The sequence below is a fragment of the Rhodotorula graminis genome, assembly GCF_001329695.1.
Source record: "Rhodotorula graminis WP1 unplaced genomic scaffold RHOBAscaffold_1, whole genome shotgun sequence".
NCBI lineage: Eukaryota > Fungi > Basidiomycota > Microbotryomycetes > Sporidiobolales > Sporidiobolaceae > Rhodotorula > Rhodotorula graminis.
This window is the reverse complement of record NW_017264928.1, coordinates 1,457,371-1,476,205: the sequence shown is the minus strand read 5'-3', so window position 1 is coordinate 1,476,205 and position 18,835 is coordinate 1,457,371. Positions and strand designations below refer to the sequence as shown.

Sequence of the window (18,835 nt, the reverse complement as noted above, 5' to 3'; positions counted from 1 at the left end):
CACCTCGTCCTCGTCCCCCGCTCGCGCCACCTCGACCAAGCCCAAGCAGCCCGCCGCCGCGTCGCGCAAGCGCAAGCCCGTGCGCAGGCGCGGTGCCCGCCCCGACGACGACGACGAGAGCGAGCTCGCCCCTCCCCCGACCGCTCCTCGCACCGCCACCACTACCACCACCACCGCGACCGCCGCCGCCGCCGGGTCCGACAGCGACTCGGACTTTGTGCCGTCGCCGCAAGACGACGACTTGGACGACGACGACTCGGACGGCGACGACGACGAGCACGAGGGCGCCACCGAGCCGCGCACGCCCGCGAGCGCCTCGGTCGAGCAGCTCGGCGGCAGCGGAGTGGCCAAGCCGAGCAAGCCGCCGCACAAAGCCGTCCTCGCCGGCCCGGACGTGCCCCCGAGCTGGAGCGACGCGGTCGACGCGGCGCAGGACGGCGACGACAGCGTCGCGCTCCCGACCCTCGACTTTGCCGACCTCACGCTCGACACGGTCCAGGCGCTGCCGTCGGTCGCCGTCTCGTCCGGCGCACCCGCCGCGCAGGGCGTCAAGCCGCCGAGCAAAAAGCAGCTCGTCCTGCAGCGCCGCGAGGCCAAGAGCGCGGCGCTCAAGGCGCGCGACCCGGCAGAGTGGGAGCGGCAGGAGAAGGAGCGCGCCGAGCGCGACGAGGCCAAGCGGGTGGCCAAGAAGGACAAGCTCAAGGAGAAGCGGCGCGAGAGGAAGATGGCGGAGCGGGCGGCAAAGGAGGACGGCGAGGGACCGGTCGAGGAGACGGCGTCGCCAACCGCGGCCGGCTCGGCCTCGGCGCCGGCACGCGCTCCTGCACCCACCACTCGTCCCGCGAGGCCGCCTCGTCCCGTCGTGCCGTCGCGCCCGTCGCGCACCGGCCTCGCGCTCGGCCTCGTCCCGTCCACGCCCGCCTCGCCCACCACCACCGCCTCCCCGTCCACCTCCTCCCGCCCCGCACCCGCTCCCGCCGACTCGACCGCCTCGACGACGTCCCCCGTCGTCCCGAGCTCGACCCGCCAACCCGCGTTCCTCCCTCGCGACGCCCAGGGCAAGCCCAGCCCGCAGCCCTTCGGCTCGTCCGCCGTTCGCGGTCGCGGTCGCGGTCGAGGCGGCCTCGCAGCCGGCCCGTCGACGCGTCGAGGGCCTGCGCATGACGAGGGCGGCGCCGACGTCGCTCCCGCCGGGTCGGCGTCGACCCCGGGCGAGTGGAGCCACAGCGGCTTCGACGAGCTCGAGGCGGAGCGCGGCACGGCGCACTCGCCGTCGACTCGCGGCAGCGGTTGCGGCGGCCTGCGTGGCGAGCGCGGCGGTGCAGCCGGCGCCGGGCGCGGCGGCAGCAGCAACGCATCGCTCCTCGCGAGCGGCGTCAACCCGCGCTTCGCCCACCTCCCGTTCCACCCGTCGCACCGCTTCCACCCGGGCGCGCAGCCCAAGCCCGTCGCGCCGGAGCCTGTCGCGCCTGAGGCGACGACGGCGGCGCCGGCCGACGAGCTGTTCCGCGAGGACGAGGGAGCGGCCGCGTCCAAGGGCAAGGAGGACGTGGTCGGCGTTCGCCTGCCCGACGCGCAGGTGTCGCTCGCGATCAAGGGCGGTGCGGCACGTGCGGCGGCCAAGGAGACCGAGAAGGAGAAGGAGAACGCGCCGCCGGCGCAGCAGGTCGTTCCGCCTGCAGCCGCCGACGCCGCCGACGAGCTGCGCAAGGAGCCGAGCGTCCTGTACGCCGCCGACCCGGCGCGTTTCGCCGTTCCTCCCGGCTCGGCGGCGCAGGACACGTCGTCATTCGCGCCGTTCGAGCAGCAGCAGCTCGAGGCGTCGCTCCCGCCGTTCCCGCAGCAGGTCCCGGCGCCGGCGTCCTTCTACCAGGTCCCGCCGCACCTGCAGCAGGCCGCCACCGCGACGGCCCAGGCGCCGTACATCCCGCGGCACTCGAGCCCGGCCTACTTCGCGCCGCCGCCGCACGCCACCTTCTTCCCCGACCCAATGACGATGGCGCCCTCGCCGAGCGCAACCTCGACTCCCCCTCCTCCCTTCGGCGCCATCCACACGCCGACCTCGGCCTACTTCCTCCCGCCGCGCCTCAACAAGCGCGTCGAGATCAAGGCGCCGTCGCGCGACGGGCAGAGCCCGGTCCCGCTGCGGACGGCCGTCGTCCAAGCGGCGCCGGATGCGCTCGAGGCGGCGCAGCAGGCGAGGATCTCGCAGCTCGTGCGCGAGGCCGAGGAGCGCCAGCACGGGTACGCCAACCGGTGGGCGCAGTACTCGGACGGCGACGCGAGCTCGGCCGGCGCTCAGGCCGCCTCGAGCTCGCCGGCTTCGACGCGTGCCGCTTTCCTCCCGCCGAGCTCGCCCGTCATGCCTCAGCAGCAGCAGCACCTGCAGCAGCACCAACAGCAGCAGCAGCAGCAGCAGCACCCGGGCTTTGCGCCGTCGCCGTTCTACGGTTCGGCGCCTCTCGTCCACCAGCACTTCCAGCAGCAGCACTTCTCCGCGCCAGGCCCCGGCCAGCTCCCTCCCTCGTCCGCCCCCATGTACAACACCTTCACCCACTCGTCGCACGACTCGTTCGACGGCGCCATGCCCGGCTCGGAGCACTTTGCCGCCGCCCAGTTCGCCTCGCCGCCACCGCCGACGTCGTCGCACGCTCAGCAGCCTCAGCAGTACCCGCTCGGCGTCCAGCACCAGCACCAGCACCAGCAGGAGCAGCCGTACTACTCGTCGCACCCGATCTCGAGCCAAGTCCAGCACCCGCACCAGGTCCCGCACTTTGGACCCGGCGGCGGCCTCCCGCCGATGCACGGCTTCCACGACCCGTATGCGGCGGCCATGGCGCAAGCTCAGGCGCAGGCGCAGTTCTACGCGGCACAGCAGCCGGGCGCCGAGCAGGGACGGTGGTACTAGGCTCGCGCGTGAGCCGATCGGTCGTCGTCCAGCAGGTCGTCGGCGGCGGTCCCCCCGCTTCTCTATCTCTCTTCCTCCCCTCTCTCCTCCCTGTCTGTCACCTCCTGGCCGATCTAGGGCCTCTCCTCCTCGCGTGTTTACCCCCGTTCCTCCTTTCCTCTTCTCGTCGTTCCTCCTCTCCTTTCGTCGTTCTTTCCCTCCCCTCCCACCAGCCTCTCGTCGATCGTCAAGAGAATCGAAATGCAGTTAGTCCTCTCTCCTCGCACCTCGAGAGCTGCAGAGAACGGTCGTCCTGTCCCTCTCGGCTCGGTCGACTCGTGGCTCGCGAGAGGTGGCACTGAGGAAAGCGGGCTTCGTTACGGGAACTATCGACAGGGTGACAAGAGGGAGGAGAACGAGAGGGGTACTGATGAAGCGACGGAGAGTCTGAGAGACTGGGAGGCCGAGAAGGACGGGTGCGGGCAAGGGAGGAGGCCAAGGTGAGAGGCTGGACGAGGGGGCTCGAGCGGCTAGAGGATGTCGACGACGATCTGCGACAGTGCCGGTCCGAGTGAGTGCTGCTTCGATAATTGAGAGAGAGGAGAGAGAGGGCAGTGACGCACCTGGCTGTACGCCTGAGGCTGCTCGACCTTGACGAGGCCTTTGGTCGCGAGGCAGAGCAGGTGGTACAAAGCTTGCGCCGCCGTCCTCGCGTTCGTGTCGCCGACGGGCACGATATCGCTGAAGAGGAGCTGCTCGCCGAGCTTCTGCTGGCGGCGGGCGTACGACAGGAACTTGAGCGACTCGGTCTCGCGCAGGCCCGGCTCGAGGACGGCGGACGGCGCGCGGCCAGAGCCCGACGCGTGAGGCGATGGCGAACGCGAGAAGCGGCGCTCTGCAAAGGGGGCATCGACGACGGAAGGGAGAGAAAATTCGTCAGGAAGGGAACGAGAGGAAAGGAGTAGAGAGAAGACCGACGTACCCTCGAGCCCGACGAGTTCGCCTTCCTTCTCGCCGAGCAGCTCGCCGATCGAGCCCGCATGGCCGGGAGACTGGAGGAGCGAGGGTGTGCGGCTGCGACGAGGGATCCTGTTGCGAGAGTGGGTCAGGAAACGAAGGAAGAGCGCAAAGGAGGACGAGGACGCACCCGCCCGGGGCCTCCTCCATCGAGACGCGACTCTCGCCCGCAGCGCTCGACGGGCCCGCCAGACGACCAGGAGCTGCAGAACGAGATGCGTCAGGCCGGGGTGGACGGCCGAGAGAAGAGAAAGGGGACGCACCGCCAACGTCGCTCGTCCGGACCTCGGCCGCCCACGGCAGCGCCGAGGCACGACGGCTGCCTGACATGGCCGCCGCGCTTGCCGCACGCCCTTGCTCGATCTCCTGTGAAGGTGTCTAAGGTCAGTGCGGCTGGGTGGATGAGGGGAAGGAAGAAGGGACGGACGTCGTCAAAGTGGAACTGCTCGAACCCGCCGAGGTCGATTCCTGTGTGCGAACGCGAGACGATCAGGCTCGCTCGTAGAGAGAGAGAACGAAGAAGACGTACCGCGCTCTGGCCCGCCGTCAAAGTCGCCCGGCAAGAAGACGTCCTCGGCGAACTCGTGCGGGCCGACCTGGGCTCCCGCCGGCTGCTCGCTCAGACGCTCGCCCGCCGCGCCGCGCATGACCTCGGTCGTGCGCCTCGGACCACGCTGAAGCGGCGAAAGCCCGGCGGCGAGGCGCTTCTTCTCCTCTGCGGGCAAAGGAGCGGGGCAAGGGGGAGGAGGGTGAGTTAGGAAGGTCGACTCGCGAGGGAAAGAGGGAACGAGGACGAGGGACGCACCTGCGGCCTTGCCACCCTCGAACGACGGCATCTGCCCTGCGACCTCCTTTTTCCAGAACGCGGCGAGCTCAGGTGCTGCGAGGAAGCCGGGAGCGCCAAAGACGAGGTCCATGGCACGCTGGTGCGCCTCGCTGTCGCGCTGCTTCTGCTCGGCCGCCTCGCGCTCGGCCTGCATGCGCGCCGGGTAGCTCTCGCGCATCTCCCTGAAGATGCCGTCCTCGAGCTCGGTGCTGCGGTCGATCGGGACGAGCTGAAGGTCGGCGGGAGAAGGAAAAGGTCAGGGCGCGCTCGAAGGGGCGAAAGAGAGCGAGCTCGGGACGCACTTTGAGCTTCTTGGCCTTTCGAACAGGCTCCTTGGCCTTGGCCTGGGCGAGGTCGATGGCGTCCGAGACACGCTTGCGGGTCGTCGACGAAGGCGTCCCCTCCGCCTCGAGGAGGTCGCGCGAGTAGTCGCCCTCGCCGAGCGGCGTTGGCGAGCGCTGTGGGAGATGCAAAGACTCGAGTCAGTAGCTGTTCGTGGCCTCGCCGAGGCGAATGAGAGAGGCGGAAGGGGACGCACCCTCGGAAGCCCCTCCAGCCTCGCCCTGCCCTCCTCCTGCTCGCGCCTGACCCGCTCAGTAAACGTCTCCTCGCCCTCGCCCTCGCCCCCCTCGGGCATGTAAGGCTGCATGAAGCTGTGGCGCAGGATGGGGCGAGTGAGCGGGCTTGGGCTTCGACTGGGCAACGAAGGAAAAGAAGACGCACAAGTCGTCCATGCCGCCGAGGTCGGCGCCGTGCCCGACAGCTGATGACGAGGCGCCGTACTGACGAGACGCACAGGCTGCGCTGCCCCGGCCGCCCGAGGCGGCACGGACGGCGAGATCGAGCTCGGGAGAGATGCCCTCGAGCAGACCCTGCGACGCAACGAGAGAGGTTGAGCGGGCGCTTGCGGGCGGGCCGGCCGCCTTTGCGCAGGGAAGAAAGTGAGAGGACGTACCTCCTCGCCCTCGCCGAAAACTGGCCCGCCCTGCAGCTGCTCGCCCTCAAAGCCCTCGATGGCGCCGAACTCGAGCGGATAGTCGTGAAGCTGCGGCTCCTGGAGCGTGATGTCGGCCTGGCGCGCCTGGTACGCCGCCGGAGCTCGGCCGGCGGGAGAAGCTGTTGCGGCGACGAGAGCGGCGTGCGTCAGGGCGAGTCGAATGAGATCGAGGGAGGGAGAGGGGGGACGCACGGGCGACGAGGCTCTGGGCCGGGCTCAAGAACATCTCCTCGTCGTACCCGTCGTCCTCGGCTGCGGGCGGTGCACCGCCGGGCAGGTGCCAGTCGAGGCCGAGCTCCCAGTCGAGCTGCATGTCGACGACCGCGTGCGGGTTGACGTGCAGGTCGATGCCCGTCTCCTTGGCCGCAAAGGGAGCTTGCGCGGCGCCTTGGTCGACAGGGATGAGGGGCAGCTCGGGGCCGAGCGTGATGTCGGGCCTGCATGGGCGAGAACGCAAAAGTCAGCAGCGCTGACTGGCGACAAGGGGTACAAGAGGGTGAGTGGGGCGCACATCGTGAGGGCGGCATCGGCGATGACCTTGCGCAGAGCCTGCTGGACCTGCTGGACGTCGCCGGCGTAGAGCGCGTACTGCAACGGGGCGACGAGAGTCAGATCTCGGTCGAGGGGTCGAGGAGGGAAAGGTCAAGGCGCACCTTGTGGCTGAACACCCTCGAGATGCCGAAAAGGAGGTTGGCCGATAGGCGCAGAGCGAGCGGCTCGTCGGGCTGTATGACCTTCTCGCTGCAGTTGGCGAGGCCGGGGGAGGACGAGGGAGGTCAGCTCGCGGCCACCCGGTCCTGCGCAGCGCGCCAGAGAGAGAGAGGAGGACGCACCACGCCTTGACGATGTTGCACGTGAGGAGCTCTTTCCTGCTGAGCTTGCGCACGGCCGTTGTGCCCTTTGCCCCAATGGTGGCGGCGAGCCAGAAGACCGCGAACCCTCCCTTGCGCGAGGTGAGCGTCTCGGTGTTGTAGAACATGGCGACGAGGCTGGCGAAGCTCGGGGGCGTGTGTGCACGGCTCTAGAGCGGTCGCAAAGCTCGAGCAGGGCAGTTGAGGCGGTGGGAGATGAGCGAGGAGGCCCCGGCCGCGTCGTCGCTGATGAGGAGGCGCGGGCTCTCGTTCTCGCCGTCTGCTCTCTCTGGGTGGCTGGGAGCAGAATAGCTCGCCTGGTGAGTACATCACATGCAGCCTGAGGAGCCAGGTCGGCCCCTCGGGCGAGAGAGTGAGCCTGTGGAACGCGCCGCTCAAGCCGCCTGGTCTCGGGCTTTCGCTCGCAAAAGAGTCTTTCTCGCCGCCCTGCCTCGCTCTCGCTCTCGAGACGTGTCAGGGCTTGTCCGAGAGAGGCTGGCACTGAAGAAAAAGTGCATTGCGAAAGCGAGGGAGGGGTACAAACGGGAGGCGGGGAGGAAGGCGGCAGACGACCCACGCCCTCGAGACAAGCGCGGACTCACAAGCAGACGACAGCAAGCGACAGAGAGGGGAAGAGGGTCGAGGGGAGGGGGAGGAGAGGAGAGAAAGGGATCAGGACTCGGCGTCCTCGACGACGAAGCCGCCCGACGCGGTCTCGGCAGTGGCCGCAGCGTCACCACTGTCCGACGGCGGCTTGAGCGGCGTGTAGATGACTGTAGGAAGCGTCTGACCGAGCATGGTGTGGCGCACGAGGAGGTGGTGGACCTGTTGCCGGTCCGAAAAGAGTGAGCGAGGCAGCTCGTCGAGCACGGGCTCACCATCTTTGTCCAGCCCATCTTGGTCGAGTGCGCGTTGCTCCAAGCGGCAGGTCCGACCGCCGCCTGCTGCGGCAGGCACGCCTCGCAGTGGAACGCTTCGTTGCCGAGAGCGTACAGCTCGGCCGTCAACGTCTTGGCCGCGTCGACCTTGCCCGGCTCGACCTCGTTGACGGCGGCGAGGACACGCTGAATGGCGAGGACACGCATGGGCGACGTCGAGACCGACGACGCCGTGAGGGCCGCCGACGAGCACACCTTGAAGTGGTCGAGGATGGCCGGGAACGTCGCCGACGTCGAGCAGTACGCGCCGGACGGGCAGGGCACGGCCGACGTGACGAGGCGCATGAGCTTGTCGACGTCTTCGAGAGGCGAGTCGAGCGTGCGCGCGCCGTTGTGCGCCTCGACAAGGTTGGCGACGAACGCCGAGCGGATCTCGGCGGCGAACGCCTGCGCCTCGCTCATGATGACCCCGCGCGCGGCCTGGAGGTCCTCCTGCGACGGCTTGGCGTCCTCGGGCACGTAGAGCGGGCTGACCGACGGGAGGACGAGGAAGTTCCCGAACGGCGGGAAGAGCATGCGGTCGTCGCCCGACACGATCGACGACTGGAGCGCGGACCAGTACGGCTTGAGCGCGAGCCCACGAGCCCTCATGGCGGCGGCGGCGGCGCGCTTGCGCTGCTCGGCGCGAGCCTAGTCGAGGGCGGCGACGAGCTTGGGCTTGGCCATGTTCCACGCGCGGTCGGTGAGCTCGCCCTTGGCCTGGTACAGCGAGTTCGAGCGAACGGCGTCGCCGCGGACCTCGGCGGCCGTATAACCGAGGGCGATCAGGCTGGCCTCGATCCTGGAAGGGGTACAGGGTCAGTCTCAAGAGGCGCGAGAGGGAAACAGGGCCGAGCGAGGAGGAGGACGCACTTGGCTTGACGGCGCTTGAGGATGCTGTAGGCGTCGTCCTCCTTGGCCATGGCGAACCGGTTCTCCCAGTTCTTGAGCTTCGAGCCGTCCTGCTTGGCGGCGACCTTGAGGCGCTTGCGCTCCTTGACGTACTCGTCGAACCCGGGCTTGCCGTCGAGCTCGTACAGGCGGCGGCTGACGGCGCGCACGTGCTGGTCCCAGAAGAACGTGTAGACCTTGCGCTCGCCGCCGAGGCCCCAGTCGTCGTAGTACGGCGACCAGGTCGACTCGAGCGCGCACTCGAACGCCTTGGGGTGGATCTTGCCGCGGATCTTCTCGGCGCGGAGCGAGTTGCTGCGCATGCACGCCGCACAGGCGCGAACGCGCAGGTAAAAGTCGACCGTCTTGGCCTTGGGCTTGTGGCAGACCTGCAGGTGCGAGGGGAAGTCAGCGACCCGGACGAGGCTCAGGTCGGGTCGAGGGGAGGGAGACGAGGACGCACGTGGCAGTTGCCGTCGAACAGGAGCAACGCGTAGTCCCACTCGGTGAGGTCGCCCGCCTCGAGGTCGGGGATGCGGCTCGTGTTGAACCTCGCCGCCTTCCAGCAGCTCGTGCCCTGCGACGAGTGCAGGAGCGTGCGGAACGACGAGCACGTGCGCGAACAGGCGAGGACCGTCTTGGTGTCGAGGTGGCTCACAATCTGCTCGGGGCCGAGAGGGTCAGGGCTTGCGGAAGGTGACGAGGAGAGAGCGCGAGCGGGACGCACGAGCGCGAGAACGTCGAGCGGCATCGAGGTGAAGGCCGACAGCTTGCCGCGGTTGCCCCTCGGCTTGGCGGCCGCCTTGCCCTTGCCCTTGGTCTTGCTGGCCGTCGTCTTCTTCTTGGGCGGAGCTGTGGGTGGAGGAGACGAGCCGGGTCAGGGTCTTCAGGCTCGAGGCGACGAAGGTGGAGCGGGCGCGACGCACTGTAGTCCTCCTCCTCGCTGTCGACGAGAGCTTTGACCTTGCCCTTCTTCGGCTTGCTCGTCGAGGCGCGCGCAGGAGCTGTGTGCGGCGCTGAGAGTCAGTCAGTGCATCGCCCCGCTGAATGACGCTGGCGCTGCGAGGCCCCGGCTCAGGCGCTGGCACCAGACAGCTCGCCGCGCGCCGCGGAGGCTCCCGTACCAGTACAGCAGCCCTTGACGACCATCTCCACAGCACCCAGAGAGGAGAGGCGAGGACGGACCGTCACGGGAGTTCTCATCGCCGGACGCGGTTCCTCCGACCTCCTCCTCGCCCTCGCGGCCCTCGTGCGCCGGCTCGTAATCGTCGTCGCTGTTGCGGACAAGCTTGTGCTTACTCGTGCTCTTGCGAGGCGGCATCGCGGGCGAGCGAGGTGGAGGGAACGAGGCCAAGCCGCTCACGCGCGAGCGGGAACCTCTCAAGAGCGGCAGCTCCTCTCTCGATACGGATGCGGGATTGGACTCTTTGCAGACTCGCGGACTATGTACAGACAGACAGGACGGGCCCGAGAGAAAGAGAGGAACAGAGCGACGAGCAACACTTCTCCTCCTCGCGCCGCACACGGTCGGCGGCTCCTCCCTCCTCCTCGCCCATCTACTGGTAGAAGGCACCCCACAGCTCGCCGTTGCCCTCGAGCTTGATCTCGACACCGGCGCGCACAAAGCCCGCCTGGCCCTTGGAGAGCTCGACCGAGTCGTCGCCGGCCGTGACCTTGACCGTGCCGTTCGTCACGACGAACGTGAGCGGCCCATCGAGCGGCGAGAGCGTCTCGGTCGGGGAAACAGACGTGAGCGTCGTGGCGAGGAGGTCGAACTCGGCGATGGGGACCTGGAGGAGAGGGTGGGAGAGAGGACGAGGTCAGTGCGGGAAGGAGGGACAGAGAGAGCGAGACGAGGCGGCGCACCTTGTACCGGCGCGTGAGGCCCTGCTGGCCGGCGCTCCACTTGTCCTCGTACTCGAGAAGGAGGTCCTCGGCGGGCAGGTGGCGGTAGCTGAGCATCTCGACGAACGTCGAGCGGCCGCCCATGTCGGCCTCGCCGAGCCCGTGCGCGACCATGTTGTCCGAGTTGGCCATGCACTCGATGATGTCGCCCTCGACGTAGGCGTGCAAGTCGTCGGCGAGGATCCAGGCACCCTCGCCCTTGTCGAGGCGGAGGATGTTCATGAGGACGACCGCGACGAGCGACCCGACGTCGTCCTCGCCGTACGTCTTGACCGAGATGTCAAACACGCGCGCCATGGCCGCAGCCTCGCTCTCGCCGCTCGCGTTGGCCCGACCCTTGGGCGTGAACGCGTTGGCGGCCGAGAAGACGCTGTCGGCGCCCTCGCTTGCGAGGCGGTCCGAGAGCCGCTTGACGAGCGGCTTGAACTTGGCCGGCTGGGCGTTGATCGCCTCGTAGAAGAGGGAGCGCAGGACGGCCTTGGGCTCGGCGTCGGACGAGGAGGACGACGCGGACGAGGACAGGGACGAGAGGGTCGACTCGGTGAACAGCTCCTGGAACTCGGGGACGCCCTTGACGATGGCCGCGAGCTGCTCGAGAGGGCGGAAGCCGACAAAGGCTGCAACGAGATCGAGGGACGGGTCAGTTCCTGACCCAGTACCAGATAGGCGAGAGAGGACGCACCAGTGAACGGGCTAAGGGCGACGCCGACCTCGGGCTTGGCGTTCGTGTCGACAAAGTTGCTGTTCTCGCCCTCGCGACGCTTCTCCTCCTCGTACAGCTGCAGGAGAGAGGCAAGTGAGCTTGCGTCCTCTTGAGATAATGACTGAAGAAGCGGACGCACCCTTTTGCCGAGGCTCTTGTCCGGGTGGCACTGGAGGGGGAGCGGCTTGTCGAACGAGAGGATCTTGAACAGGAACGGGAGGTCGGACGGGTACTGGCTCGACATCTGGTCGTCGGCGACGAGCTTCTTGCCGAGGTAGTAGGCCGGGTCGCGCTGGATCAACGACTTGAGCTCCTCGTCGGTGCCCTCGACGTACGACGGGCCGTTCTGGTGGGTGCCGCCGATCCACAGCTCGCCGTACGGCTGGTTGGGCTTGATGCCGCCGTCCTGGTCGATGCCGCGCTTGAGGGACGGCGTCGCGAGGGCGAACTGGGCGGCCCACGAGTCCATGCCCTCGCGGCCGTACGGGAAGGGCTGGAGGAAGGGCTTGACCTGGACGACACTCGGGTTCGACATGTCGGCGTTGGTCGTGTGCGAGGCTGAGGGTGGATAGGCGAGGGTGGGAGGCGGTGCAGGCGAGGAGCTGGCGAGGTTTGGCGGGTGCTGGACGCTGAGTCGAGGGGTGGCGCTCGAGGGTGTCGGTGTGGACGAGGAGAGCAAGCAGGACGAGAGAGTCGCGCAGAGGACAGCGAGCGAGAGCGACGTTGGCCGACCTCCAGCTCGCGCTCACGACAAGCGGGGCAGCTGTTCAGATGAGACCCGGCCTTGATCGCGCCGGCGAGTGCAGCGCAGGTCGACAGGCGCGAGGAGGTACGCGCGAGGGCAGCGTAGCGCAAGCGAGTGGTGCAGCGGCGAGTGGAGCGAAGGAGGGAGAGCTGCAGAGCAGAGCCAATCGAGCCGAGGTGGACGAGGAACAGCTTGGTCTCGTTCGCCCAATCCTGCGCCGGTAGCTGCCCGCGCAGCACGCACACACGCTGCACCAGCTCCTCTTCACCCTCGTCTTGCTCCTCCCGCTCCTCGACCTGCGCTCGCCTCGCCCCTCTCCGCCGCCCCACCACGACCCGCCTCCGAGTCCGCCCACATTCGACCCTGTACCACCGCAAGCGGCCCCACTACCGCCCATGACGACCACCCGGTGGACCACGCTCAAGTTCAAGGAGGTCCAGGGCGTCGACTTCAACATGGACGTCTACCTCCCGTCCGAGGACCAGCTGCGCAAGTCGGGGAGGAAACGCGCGCCCGTCCTCGTCTACTACCACGGTGCGTCTCGTCCTCTCTCTGCCCAGTCAGGAGACGTGACGGCATGGCGCTGACCCGTCCTCGAGGGCCCGCAGGTGGAGGACTGTGCGTCGGCGACCGAGGCTGGAACGACTGGGTCGGCAAATGGATGTTCTGTGCGTCCCTCTCTCGTTCCTGTCGCTCGCACACCAGCTCACCTGCTCTCAAACATCCTGCAGATGGCGCCGTCGAAGCAGGAATCGCCGTCGTGCGTCACAGCTCTCGCCTCGTCCTCTCCTCCTCGATCCGCTCACGCCCTCTCCTCCAGATTTCGTGCGACTACACGCTCCTCGGCCCGCACTCGGGCGAGCACATCATCGACGACGTCAAGGATGCCCTCATCTTCATCCGCGACGAGCTCAATCACAAGCTCGACAAGCACGAGTCGACCGTGCGCGTCGACCCGAAGAACGTCGCAGTCTCCGGAGCGTCAGGAGGCGGTCTCGTGGCGTACTACGCTGTGCGTCGCTCGTATCTCGCCCTCTCGATGGATCGTGCCTCGAGCACGGGCGGTACTGATCGGCGCGTCGACGCCTGCAGGGCATTCACTCGCCGTACCCGCTCAAGGCCGTTCTCGCCATGTATGGCGGCGGCGGCGACCTCCTGTCCGACTGGTACCTCCAGGAGAAGAAGGGCACGTCCTGAAGCTCCCCTGGAAGCTGTACTCGACAGCCCCTGACCCGCTCGGACCTGCCCGCAGCTCCCTTCTTTCCCGGCATGTCTCTCCTCCCTTCCTCGGCCCCGTTCGACGCCATCCTCGACCGAGATCCTCGTTCGACGCCGCCGACGATCAGCGTCCCACCCGGCAGCACCGACCCGGCCCTGTCGTCCCGCCACCTCCTCTTCGTCTGGCTCCTCCAGAGCGCGACCCTCGTCGACGCGCTCTCTGGCGTGCGCGGCGCCTCGGCCGCCCTGCGCGCACTCCCCGAGAAGGGCGACGCTCGCGCACACGCCGCAGCCGAGAACCCGCACGGCAAGCGCACGCTGCCGCAGCTCGGCGTGACGGCGTCCTTCCCGCCGACCTTTTTCGCGCACGGCACGGCCGACGAGATCGTCCCCCTCGCCGAGTCGCGCCACCTGTCGCGCGTGCTCGAGCGCGTCGGCGTCGAGTGCGTCTTGTGGGAGGTCGAGGGCGGCGGGCATGGGTTCGACACGGAGGGTGGGTGGGCGTCGAGCCCGGGCGCGAGCGACCCGGAGCTGACGCGCAAGAAGGACGAGGGGCTTAAGAGGATCGTGCCCTGGCTCGTAGACCACTTTGACTAGACGTTGCTATCGATCGCGCTCTCGCAGAGTCTCTCGGTGCGCGGCGAGAAGAGAGGTACAGGGAGGGCTCGTGCGGCGCCGTGCTCGGGCGCCGCACGAGGAGAGAAACATCGTTTTGATTGACCGAGGGCGAAAGGGCACGATAGAGCGCACAGGACGAAGAGGGAGGGAGGGGAAGAGACAAGGAAAGAGAGAGAGGAACGACTCGCTCTACGGCACGACGGACTCGCTCCAGCTCACGCCTTGGCCGCGCTGCCCTCCTTCTTGTGGTGCTCCTCGTCGTCGTCGAGGTTGATCTCGACCTTGTCGTCGCCGTTGGCGTCCTTGCCGTTCTCGCCCTCGCCGCCGCCGGGCACGATCCGCTCCTTGTCGCCGCCGGCCGCGTCGCCACCCGCAAACCGCTTGAGCCGCTCCGAGATGTGCTCCTTGCTCTCGCTCGGCCACGCGCCGATCGCGCCCTCGCCCTTGGCCGCCGTGGCGCCGGGCGCCGACGAGCCAGGCGCCGCCGACGCGGGCGACGACGACGACGACGTGCCGAACGTGGCCGAGAACTGGTTGCGGCTGTAGGCGGCCGGCCGACGCGTCGGGTGCGCAAAGTGGCAGTCGGGCCGAGTGCACGCCGCGCCGTACCGGCACGTCTGCTGCCCTGCGCCGCCCGGCCCGGGCGTGTCCCACGGGTGGCGGAAGACGCAGCCGGGGCGGGTGCACGCCGAGCCGAACTTGCACGGCTTGATACCGGCGCCGGCGATGGTCGACGGGTTCGGGGCGGTGGCGGCGGCAGGAGGAGGACGGGAAGGGGCAGGGGAGGACGACGCGGCGGACGAGGGCGGGTGCGTCTTCTGCGCCTTCGAGACGTGCGACTTGGGGCAGTCCTGCAGGTGTGTGACGAGTCAGTACGTCGGACGTGACTCGAGGCGAGGCAGAGAGAGAGAAAGAGGGACGCACAGGGTCCTCGCACTTGAGCTGCTTGTCGCACGGGTCGCTGCTCAGGACGAGCCCGCTCTCCTTGGTCGCGACCGGGCTCGGGTGCGAGTACGGGCACGTCGGCCTCGTGCACTCGACGCCGTGCTTGCAGATCTGCTCCTGCGCCGGCTTGCTGGGCAGCACGACGGGCGGGCCACTCGGCCGAGGCGCGCCGGCGCCGCTCGGACCCGCACCGGGACCGCCGCGAGGAGGGCCGCCGGGACCGCCGCCGAACGCCGGGTTGAAGGCGGGCGCGTTCGGGTTGAAGGGCGCGCCGCCGCGAGCGGGGCCGGGGCCGGCGCCGCCGTTCGGGTTGAACGCGCCCGGCGGCGCGTTCCACACGGTCTGGATGGCCGCCATGGCCTGCGCCTGCGCCACGGCGTTGGCCTGCGCCTGGGCCATGATGTGCGGCGGGAGGCGCTGGGCGAGCGGGTGCGCGGCGAGGGCGGGGAAGGGGATCTGGGCGAGGATGGACGGGTGGGCGCCGTTCTGGATGGCCGTGACGGCCTGCGTGATCTGTCGACGGCGCGCAAGTGCGTGTCAGTACGCGCCCAGGGCAGTGAAGGGAGGAGAGATAGACGCACGGCGTCGAATGCAGGCTGCGGCATGCCCGTCGTGTTCATCGGGCCGCGAGGACCGGGCGCGAACTGCGGGTTGTTGCCGCCGACGCGCTCGAACAGGCCCTTGCCACCGCTGCCGCCACCTGCCCTCGGGCCCGTCGGCGCATCGAACCGTGCACGCTGGCCCTGGCGGTCCCCGCCGTCGAGCTCTGCCGCGCCGCGCTTGACGCCCGACACGGCGGCGCCGAACACGTTGCGGCCGCCGCCGATGGGGCCCGCCGGGCGCGCGGGAATGCCGTTCGAGGGACCACCGCGGGACGACGAGGCGGCGGGGCCGGTCGGGGCGGACGAGGCGGCGGCAGAAGGTGCGGGTGCGGATGCGGCCGGCTCGGGGTAGTGCTTCTTGACCTCGTCAAAGAGCCAGGTGACGAACGACGGGTCGAACGAGTCGCCGCCGATGAGGTCGGACAGCTCGGCAGAGATCTGGTCTGTTGGCGGTGGAGGAGTGGGTCAGCGAGGGCGAGCGGGGTCGGTGGGAGGGAGGAAGGAGGGGGCGCACCGGCCGTCTTGCGGTTGCCGAGCATGACGAGGCAGTACTCGCTGCGAACGGGACGCGAGTCAGTACCAGATCTCGGGACATAGGGGGAAAGGCGAGGACGCACGCCATGACCGAGTCGTCCTCCTCGCACCAGCCGAGCTGGGCGAGCTTGGTCTGGATGGCGGCCTGCGGGCGGGGTGGCAGGAGAGGGGTGAGTGAGGTCGCAGAGGGAGCATGAGAGGGTGACGCACCTGCAGGGCCTGGCCCTGTGGGCTGCTCGGGAGGATGTCGGGCATGGTCGAGGCGAGGAGAAGGCGGGCGAAACGAGCGGCGGCGGGGAGGGCACGAGCGGGTGCGGGTGCTTGTCAGGTGGTCGAGGGAAGTGTTGTGGTGCGGCTAGGCAGTGCCTGGTTGTGTCCTCGCGAGCTGGCGGGTTGTGGGCGACGAGCAAGCGAGTGGCGGCCGGTCCCTTCCCCTCGTCGTCGTCGTCCGCGAGCAACCGTCTCGACTCAGCCTCACTGCAGCTCCAGAGTAGCCACCATGTGCGTCGCTGCACCTCATCTCGGCCACCCAGCCCCTCCTCGAAGCCATCCTCGCGTCGCCCGCTCACTCACTCTCCTCGCGCACAGGGGCTTGATTGAAGTCATCGCCAACGACCGCCTTGGCAACAAGGGTGCGTCCCACTCTCGCTCCCCACCTTCCCCCCCCCCCCTCGTGCCCCGAGCTGACCCTGGCCCCTCTCGCAGTCCGCGTCAAGTGCGAGTGCGTCGCTCGACCCCGTCCTCGACTCGCCGGCCCCTCTTGCCCTCCACAGAGCACCGCGCTGACCCTCTTGTCGCCCGTACCCGCAGCTCTGAAGACACTGTCGGCGACCTCAAGAAGCTCATCGCCGCGCAGACCGGCACCAAGGCGTCAGTCGTCCCTCGACCCTGCCTTCGCCTCGACGCAGACTCGCTGACTGTTTGCCCGTCGCCCACAGCGAGAAGATCGTGCTCAAGAAGTGGTACGTCCAAGTCGGCAGCCTCCCCGTCCTTCGTGCGCGTTCAGGCGTCCGACGAAGACCTTCTCGCTGACTCTTTCTGCGTGTTCGCCCGCTCGCCCGCAGGTACACCATCTACAAGGACCAGTGCGTCCCTCTCTCTGCCTCTTCAGCAGCTCGTGCCCCGTACTGACTCGTCTGCATCGCTGTGCAGCATCACCCTGCGAGACTACGAGGCGAGTCGCCCGTCCTCGGCGCGCTACTTTGCGGTCGCGATGCCCTCGTCTGTCTCTCTTGCGCTCGTCGTACTGACCCAGCTCGTCCTTCTCTCTGCAGATCAACGACGGCATGAGTCTCGAGATGCAGTGAGCGTGTGCGCGAGTCGAGGAGCGGCAGCGGCAGAGCGAGAGAGGGTCGTCAGCAATACCTTGTTGTTTTCTCGGTCAGGCATGGCTTGTGTTGTCATCACGAGAGTCTCGCGAGCGCTCAGTACTGCAGGGAGCGATGCCGCCAACTCGAAGCCAACCTCATCATCTCCTCGTCCACCTCCTTCCGTCAACCCCTCGCCCTCAGCCCGCCATGGTGAGCCAGCTGCCCATGCCTCGGCTCAAGTCCTCTACTGACACCTCGCACCCTTGCAGCTGCCTCTAGCGCTCCTCCACGCGGCGCAAAACAAGCCCATGGTGCGCCCCCCTCTCGCTCCCCGCTCCACCTCGTCGCGCCTCGAGCTGACCGTGACTGCCCTCGCAGCTGGTCGAGCTCAAGAACGGCGAGACGTTCAACGGGCACCTGGTCGCCTGCGACAACTTTATGAACCTCACGCTCAAGGAGGTCTACCAGACGAGCGCGGTGCGTCCCCCACCCCTCTCCCTCTGCCCCTGGTCGTGCCCGAGTGTGCGCGCATGGAGCTGCAAGAGAGCTGACGTGCCACATGGACCCGCCGCGCAGGAGGGCGACCGGTTCTGGAAGCTGCCGGAGGCATACGTTCGGGGCAACAACGTCCGTCCACATCTCTACTCCCTGACACTGCGACGCCTCACTGACGACTGCCCTTGCGCCTCACAGATCAAGTACATCCGCGTCGCAGAGAACGTGCGTCCCTCGCCCTCGCCTTCGTCCCCCCTCGCGCGCGCGAGTTGACCAACTGACTTATCCTCGCCCATCCCCGCGCCCTCGAACACCCACAGCTCGTCGACCAGGTCAAGGAGCAGGAGGAGGAGCAGCGGCGACGCGGTGGACCCGGTGGCCGGGGTGGTCGTGGCGGCGGAATGGGCGGCGGCATGAGGGGTGGTGGGGGTGGACGAGGTGCGTCCTGCGCTCTCCTCTCGCTTTCCAACACTGTCGTGGGGACTGTCGGCGAGGAGGCTGCGCTACGGCTGGCTCGCCGACGTCTCGCTGCGGCGCCACGGACTGTCGCAGCTCGATCGCTGACCTCGCCTTTCTCTCCCTCCTTCCCTCGCCCTTTATCTGTCCGTCCACCCTTATCGACTCGACCCACACCTCCAAAATATCGCCCACTACGACCACAGGACGTGGCGCAGATCGCGGTGCCCGCGGCGGCGGACGGGGCGGCGGTGGACCAGGACGAGGCGGTGCACGCGGCGGTCGTGGCGGCGGCGGCGGCGGCGGGCCGGGCTTGTAGGCGCACAGCTCGCGCCTGCAGGACGAGATGGAGGTGTCGGAGGGACAGGTGCAGGAGCGGCCCTGAGCATGCAGCGCCGACGCTTCAGTGTACTCTACTCGCGCGCGACGAGCGGGACGGTGCGTGAGAGCGAGGGCGAGCGCTAGCTGCGGTTAGACAGGGAGCTCCGTTTCGGACTTGGGCAGGTCTCGCAGCTCGACCAACTCGACTTGACGCCGTGCGAGCGAGCGAGCGGCAGCCAAGAGCCGAACCCGAGCGCATGCAGGAAGAGGAAGCGAGCTCGCTCTCTGGCTGCTCGGAAGGGGGTGGGCACCCTCTGTCTCCGCTAGGAAAAGAGCCTCTCGAAAGAAACCGGGCCTTTGGGGGAGAAGAAAGGGACGAGACGTGCGCGGGGGGAATGGCGACGAGCGAGAGAGGCGAGAGGACGAGCCCGCCTTTGTACCGCCACCACTTCGCCCAGCCAGTGCTCTGCCAGGCTCAGCACCGCCCTATAGGCTCTCGCAGCACCCACGACCCGCCCGAGATCCACCACGCCCGCGTCCTCGCCCTCCCTCCTCCCTCCTCTCGGCACGCTCCTCTCCACGCCAGCCTCTCCCGCA

The 18,835-nt window shown here is 68.6% G+C and overlaps 9 protein-coding genes across 9 annotated transcripts; 4 read left to right on the top strand and 5 right to left on the bottom strand.

Moving 5' to 3' along the window:
* Nucleotides 1–2,411: 2,411 nt before the first annotated feature.
* On the top strand, nucleotides 2,412–3,167 carry RHOBADRAFT_65910 (uncharacterized protein; the record flags this gene model as incomplete). Its single annotated transcript, XM_018418816.1, has 1 exon — nucleotides 2,412–3,167. A coding segment is annotated over one exon (754 nt), but the record flags the coding sequence as incomplete, so codon positions are not given.
* Nucleotides 3,168–3,243: 76 nt separating this feature from the next.
* RHOBADRAFT_50868 (uncharacterized protein) lies at nucleotides 3,244–6,706 on the bottom strand (the record flags this gene model as incomplete). Its single annotated transcript, XM_018415533.1, has 16 exons — nucleotides 3,244–3,438; nucleotides 3,511–3,782; nucleotides 3,870–3,976; nucleotides 4,035–4,107; nucleotides 4,168–4,270; nucleotides 4,332–4,372; nucleotides 4,434–4,619; nucleotides 4,710–4,959; nucleotides 5,033–5,188; nucleotides 5,269–5,383; nucleotides 5,454–5,602; nucleotides 5,686–5,846; nucleotides 5,920–6,164; nucleotides 6,239–6,315; nucleotides 6,381–6,468; nucleotides 6,561–6,706. 16 exons carry the CDS (start codon nucleotides 6,704–6,706, stop codon nucleotides 3,418–3,420), a joined length of 2,190 nt encoding a protein of 729 aa, XP_018274444.1. The 3' UTR covers nucleotides 3,244–3,417.
* A 367-nt stretch (nucleotides 6,707–7,073) lies between these two features.
* Nucleotides 7,074–8,107, bottom strand: RHOBADRAFT_50867 (uncharacterized protein; the record flags this gene model as incomplete). The annotated part of the gene is made up of 2 exons (XM_018415532.1): nucleotides 7,074–7,403; nucleotides 7,457–8,107. 2 exons carry the CDS (start codon nucleotides 8,105–8,107, stop codon nucleotides 7,251–7,253), a joined length of 804 nt encoding a protein of 267 aa, XP_018274443.1. The 3' UTR covers nucleotides 7,074–7,250.
* A 39-nt stretch (nucleotides 8,108–8,146) lies between these two features.
* On the bottom strand, nucleotides 8,147–9,707 carry RHOBADRAFT_50866 (uncharacterized protein; the record flags this gene model as incomplete). Its single annotated transcript, XM_018415531.1, has 6 exons — nucleotides 8,147–8,297; nucleotides 8,369–8,775; nucleotides 8,850–9,047; nucleotides 9,114–9,238; nucleotides 9,313–9,390; nucleotides 9,572–9,707. 6 exons carry the CDS (start codon nucleotides 9,705–9,707, stop codon nucleotides 8,147–8,149), a joined length of 1,095 nt encoding a protein of 364 aa, XP_018274442.1.
* A 93-nt stretch (nucleotides 9,708–9,800) lies between these two features.
* Nucleotides 9,801–11,529, bottom strand: RHOBADRAFT_33074 (uncharacterized protein; the record flags this gene model as incomplete). Its single annotated transcript, XM_018413077.1, has 5 exons — nucleotides 9,801–10,176; nucleotides 10,253–10,627; nucleotides 10,766–10,908; nucleotides 10,974–11,055; nucleotides 11,134–11,529. The coding sequence occupies 5 exons, from the start codon at nucleotides 11,527–11,529 to the stop codon at nucleotides 9,943–9,945; spliced, it is 1,230 nt and encodes a 409-aa protein (XP_018274441.1). The 3' UTR covers nucleotides 9,801–9,942.
* Nucleotides 11,530–12,159: 630 nt separating this feature from the next.
* Nucleotides 12,160–13,585, top strand: RHOBADRAFT_50863 (uncharacterized protein). Its single transcript, XM_018415530.1, has 6 exons — nucleotides 12,160–12,273; nucleotides 12,348–12,407; nucleotides 12,471–12,499; nucleotides 12,560–12,751; nucleotides 12,832–12,925; nucleotides 12,992–13,585. Exons 1-6 carry the CDS (start codon nucleotides 12,195–12,197, stop codon nucleotides 13,552–13,554), a joined length of 1,017 nt encoding a protein of 338 aa, XP_018274440.1. The 5' UTR covers nucleotides 12,160–12,194; the 3' UTR covers nucleotides 13,555–13,585.
* Nucleotides 13,586–13,610: 25 nt separating this feature from the next.
* RHOBADRAFT_50862 (uncharacterized protein) lies at nucleotides 13,611–15,911 on the bottom strand (the record flags this gene model as incomplete). Its single annotated transcript, XM_018415529.1, has 6 exons — nucleotides 13,611–14,426; nucleotides 14,500–15,033; nucleotides 15,102–15,565; nucleotides 15,637–15,677; nucleotides 15,740–15,801; nucleotides 15,867–15,911. The coding sequence occupies 6 exons, from the start codon at nucleotides 15,909–15,911 to the stop codon at nucleotides 13,791–13,793; spliced, it is 1,782 nt and encodes a 593-aa protein (XP_018274439.1). The 3' UTR covers nucleotides 13,611–13,790.
* A 195-nt stretch (nucleotides 15,912–16,106) lies between these two features.
* On the top strand, nucleotides 16,107–17,046 carry RHOBADRAFT_65909 (uncharacterized protein). The gene is made up of 8 exons (XM_018418815.1): nucleotides 16,107–16,157; nucleotides 16,245–16,288; nucleotides 16,362–16,377; nucleotides 16,467–16,526; nucleotides 16,595–16,618; nucleotides 16,721–16,741; nucleotides 16,809–16,830; nucleotides 16,931–17,046. Coding segments are annotated over exons 1-8 (222 nt in total). The 5' UTR covers nucleotides 16,107–16,155; the 3' UTR covers nucleotides 16,964–17,046.
* Nucleotides 17,047–17,098: 52 nt separating this feature from the next.
* On the top strand, nucleotides 17,099–18,236 carry RHOBADRAFT_50860 (uncharacterized protein; the record flags this gene model as incomplete). The annotated part of the gene is made up of 7 exons (XM_018415528.1): nucleotides 17,099–17,176; nucleotides 17,236–17,277; nucleotides 17,345–17,443; nucleotides 17,543–17,593; nucleotides 17,660–17,686; nucleotides 17,782–17,899; nucleotides 18,124–18,236. The coding sequence occupies 7 exons, from the start codon at nucleotides 17,099–17,101 to the stop codon at nucleotides 18,234–18,236; spliced, it is 528 nt and encodes a 175-aa protein (XP_018274437.1).
* Nucleotides 18,237–18,835: the final 599 nt, after the last annotated feature.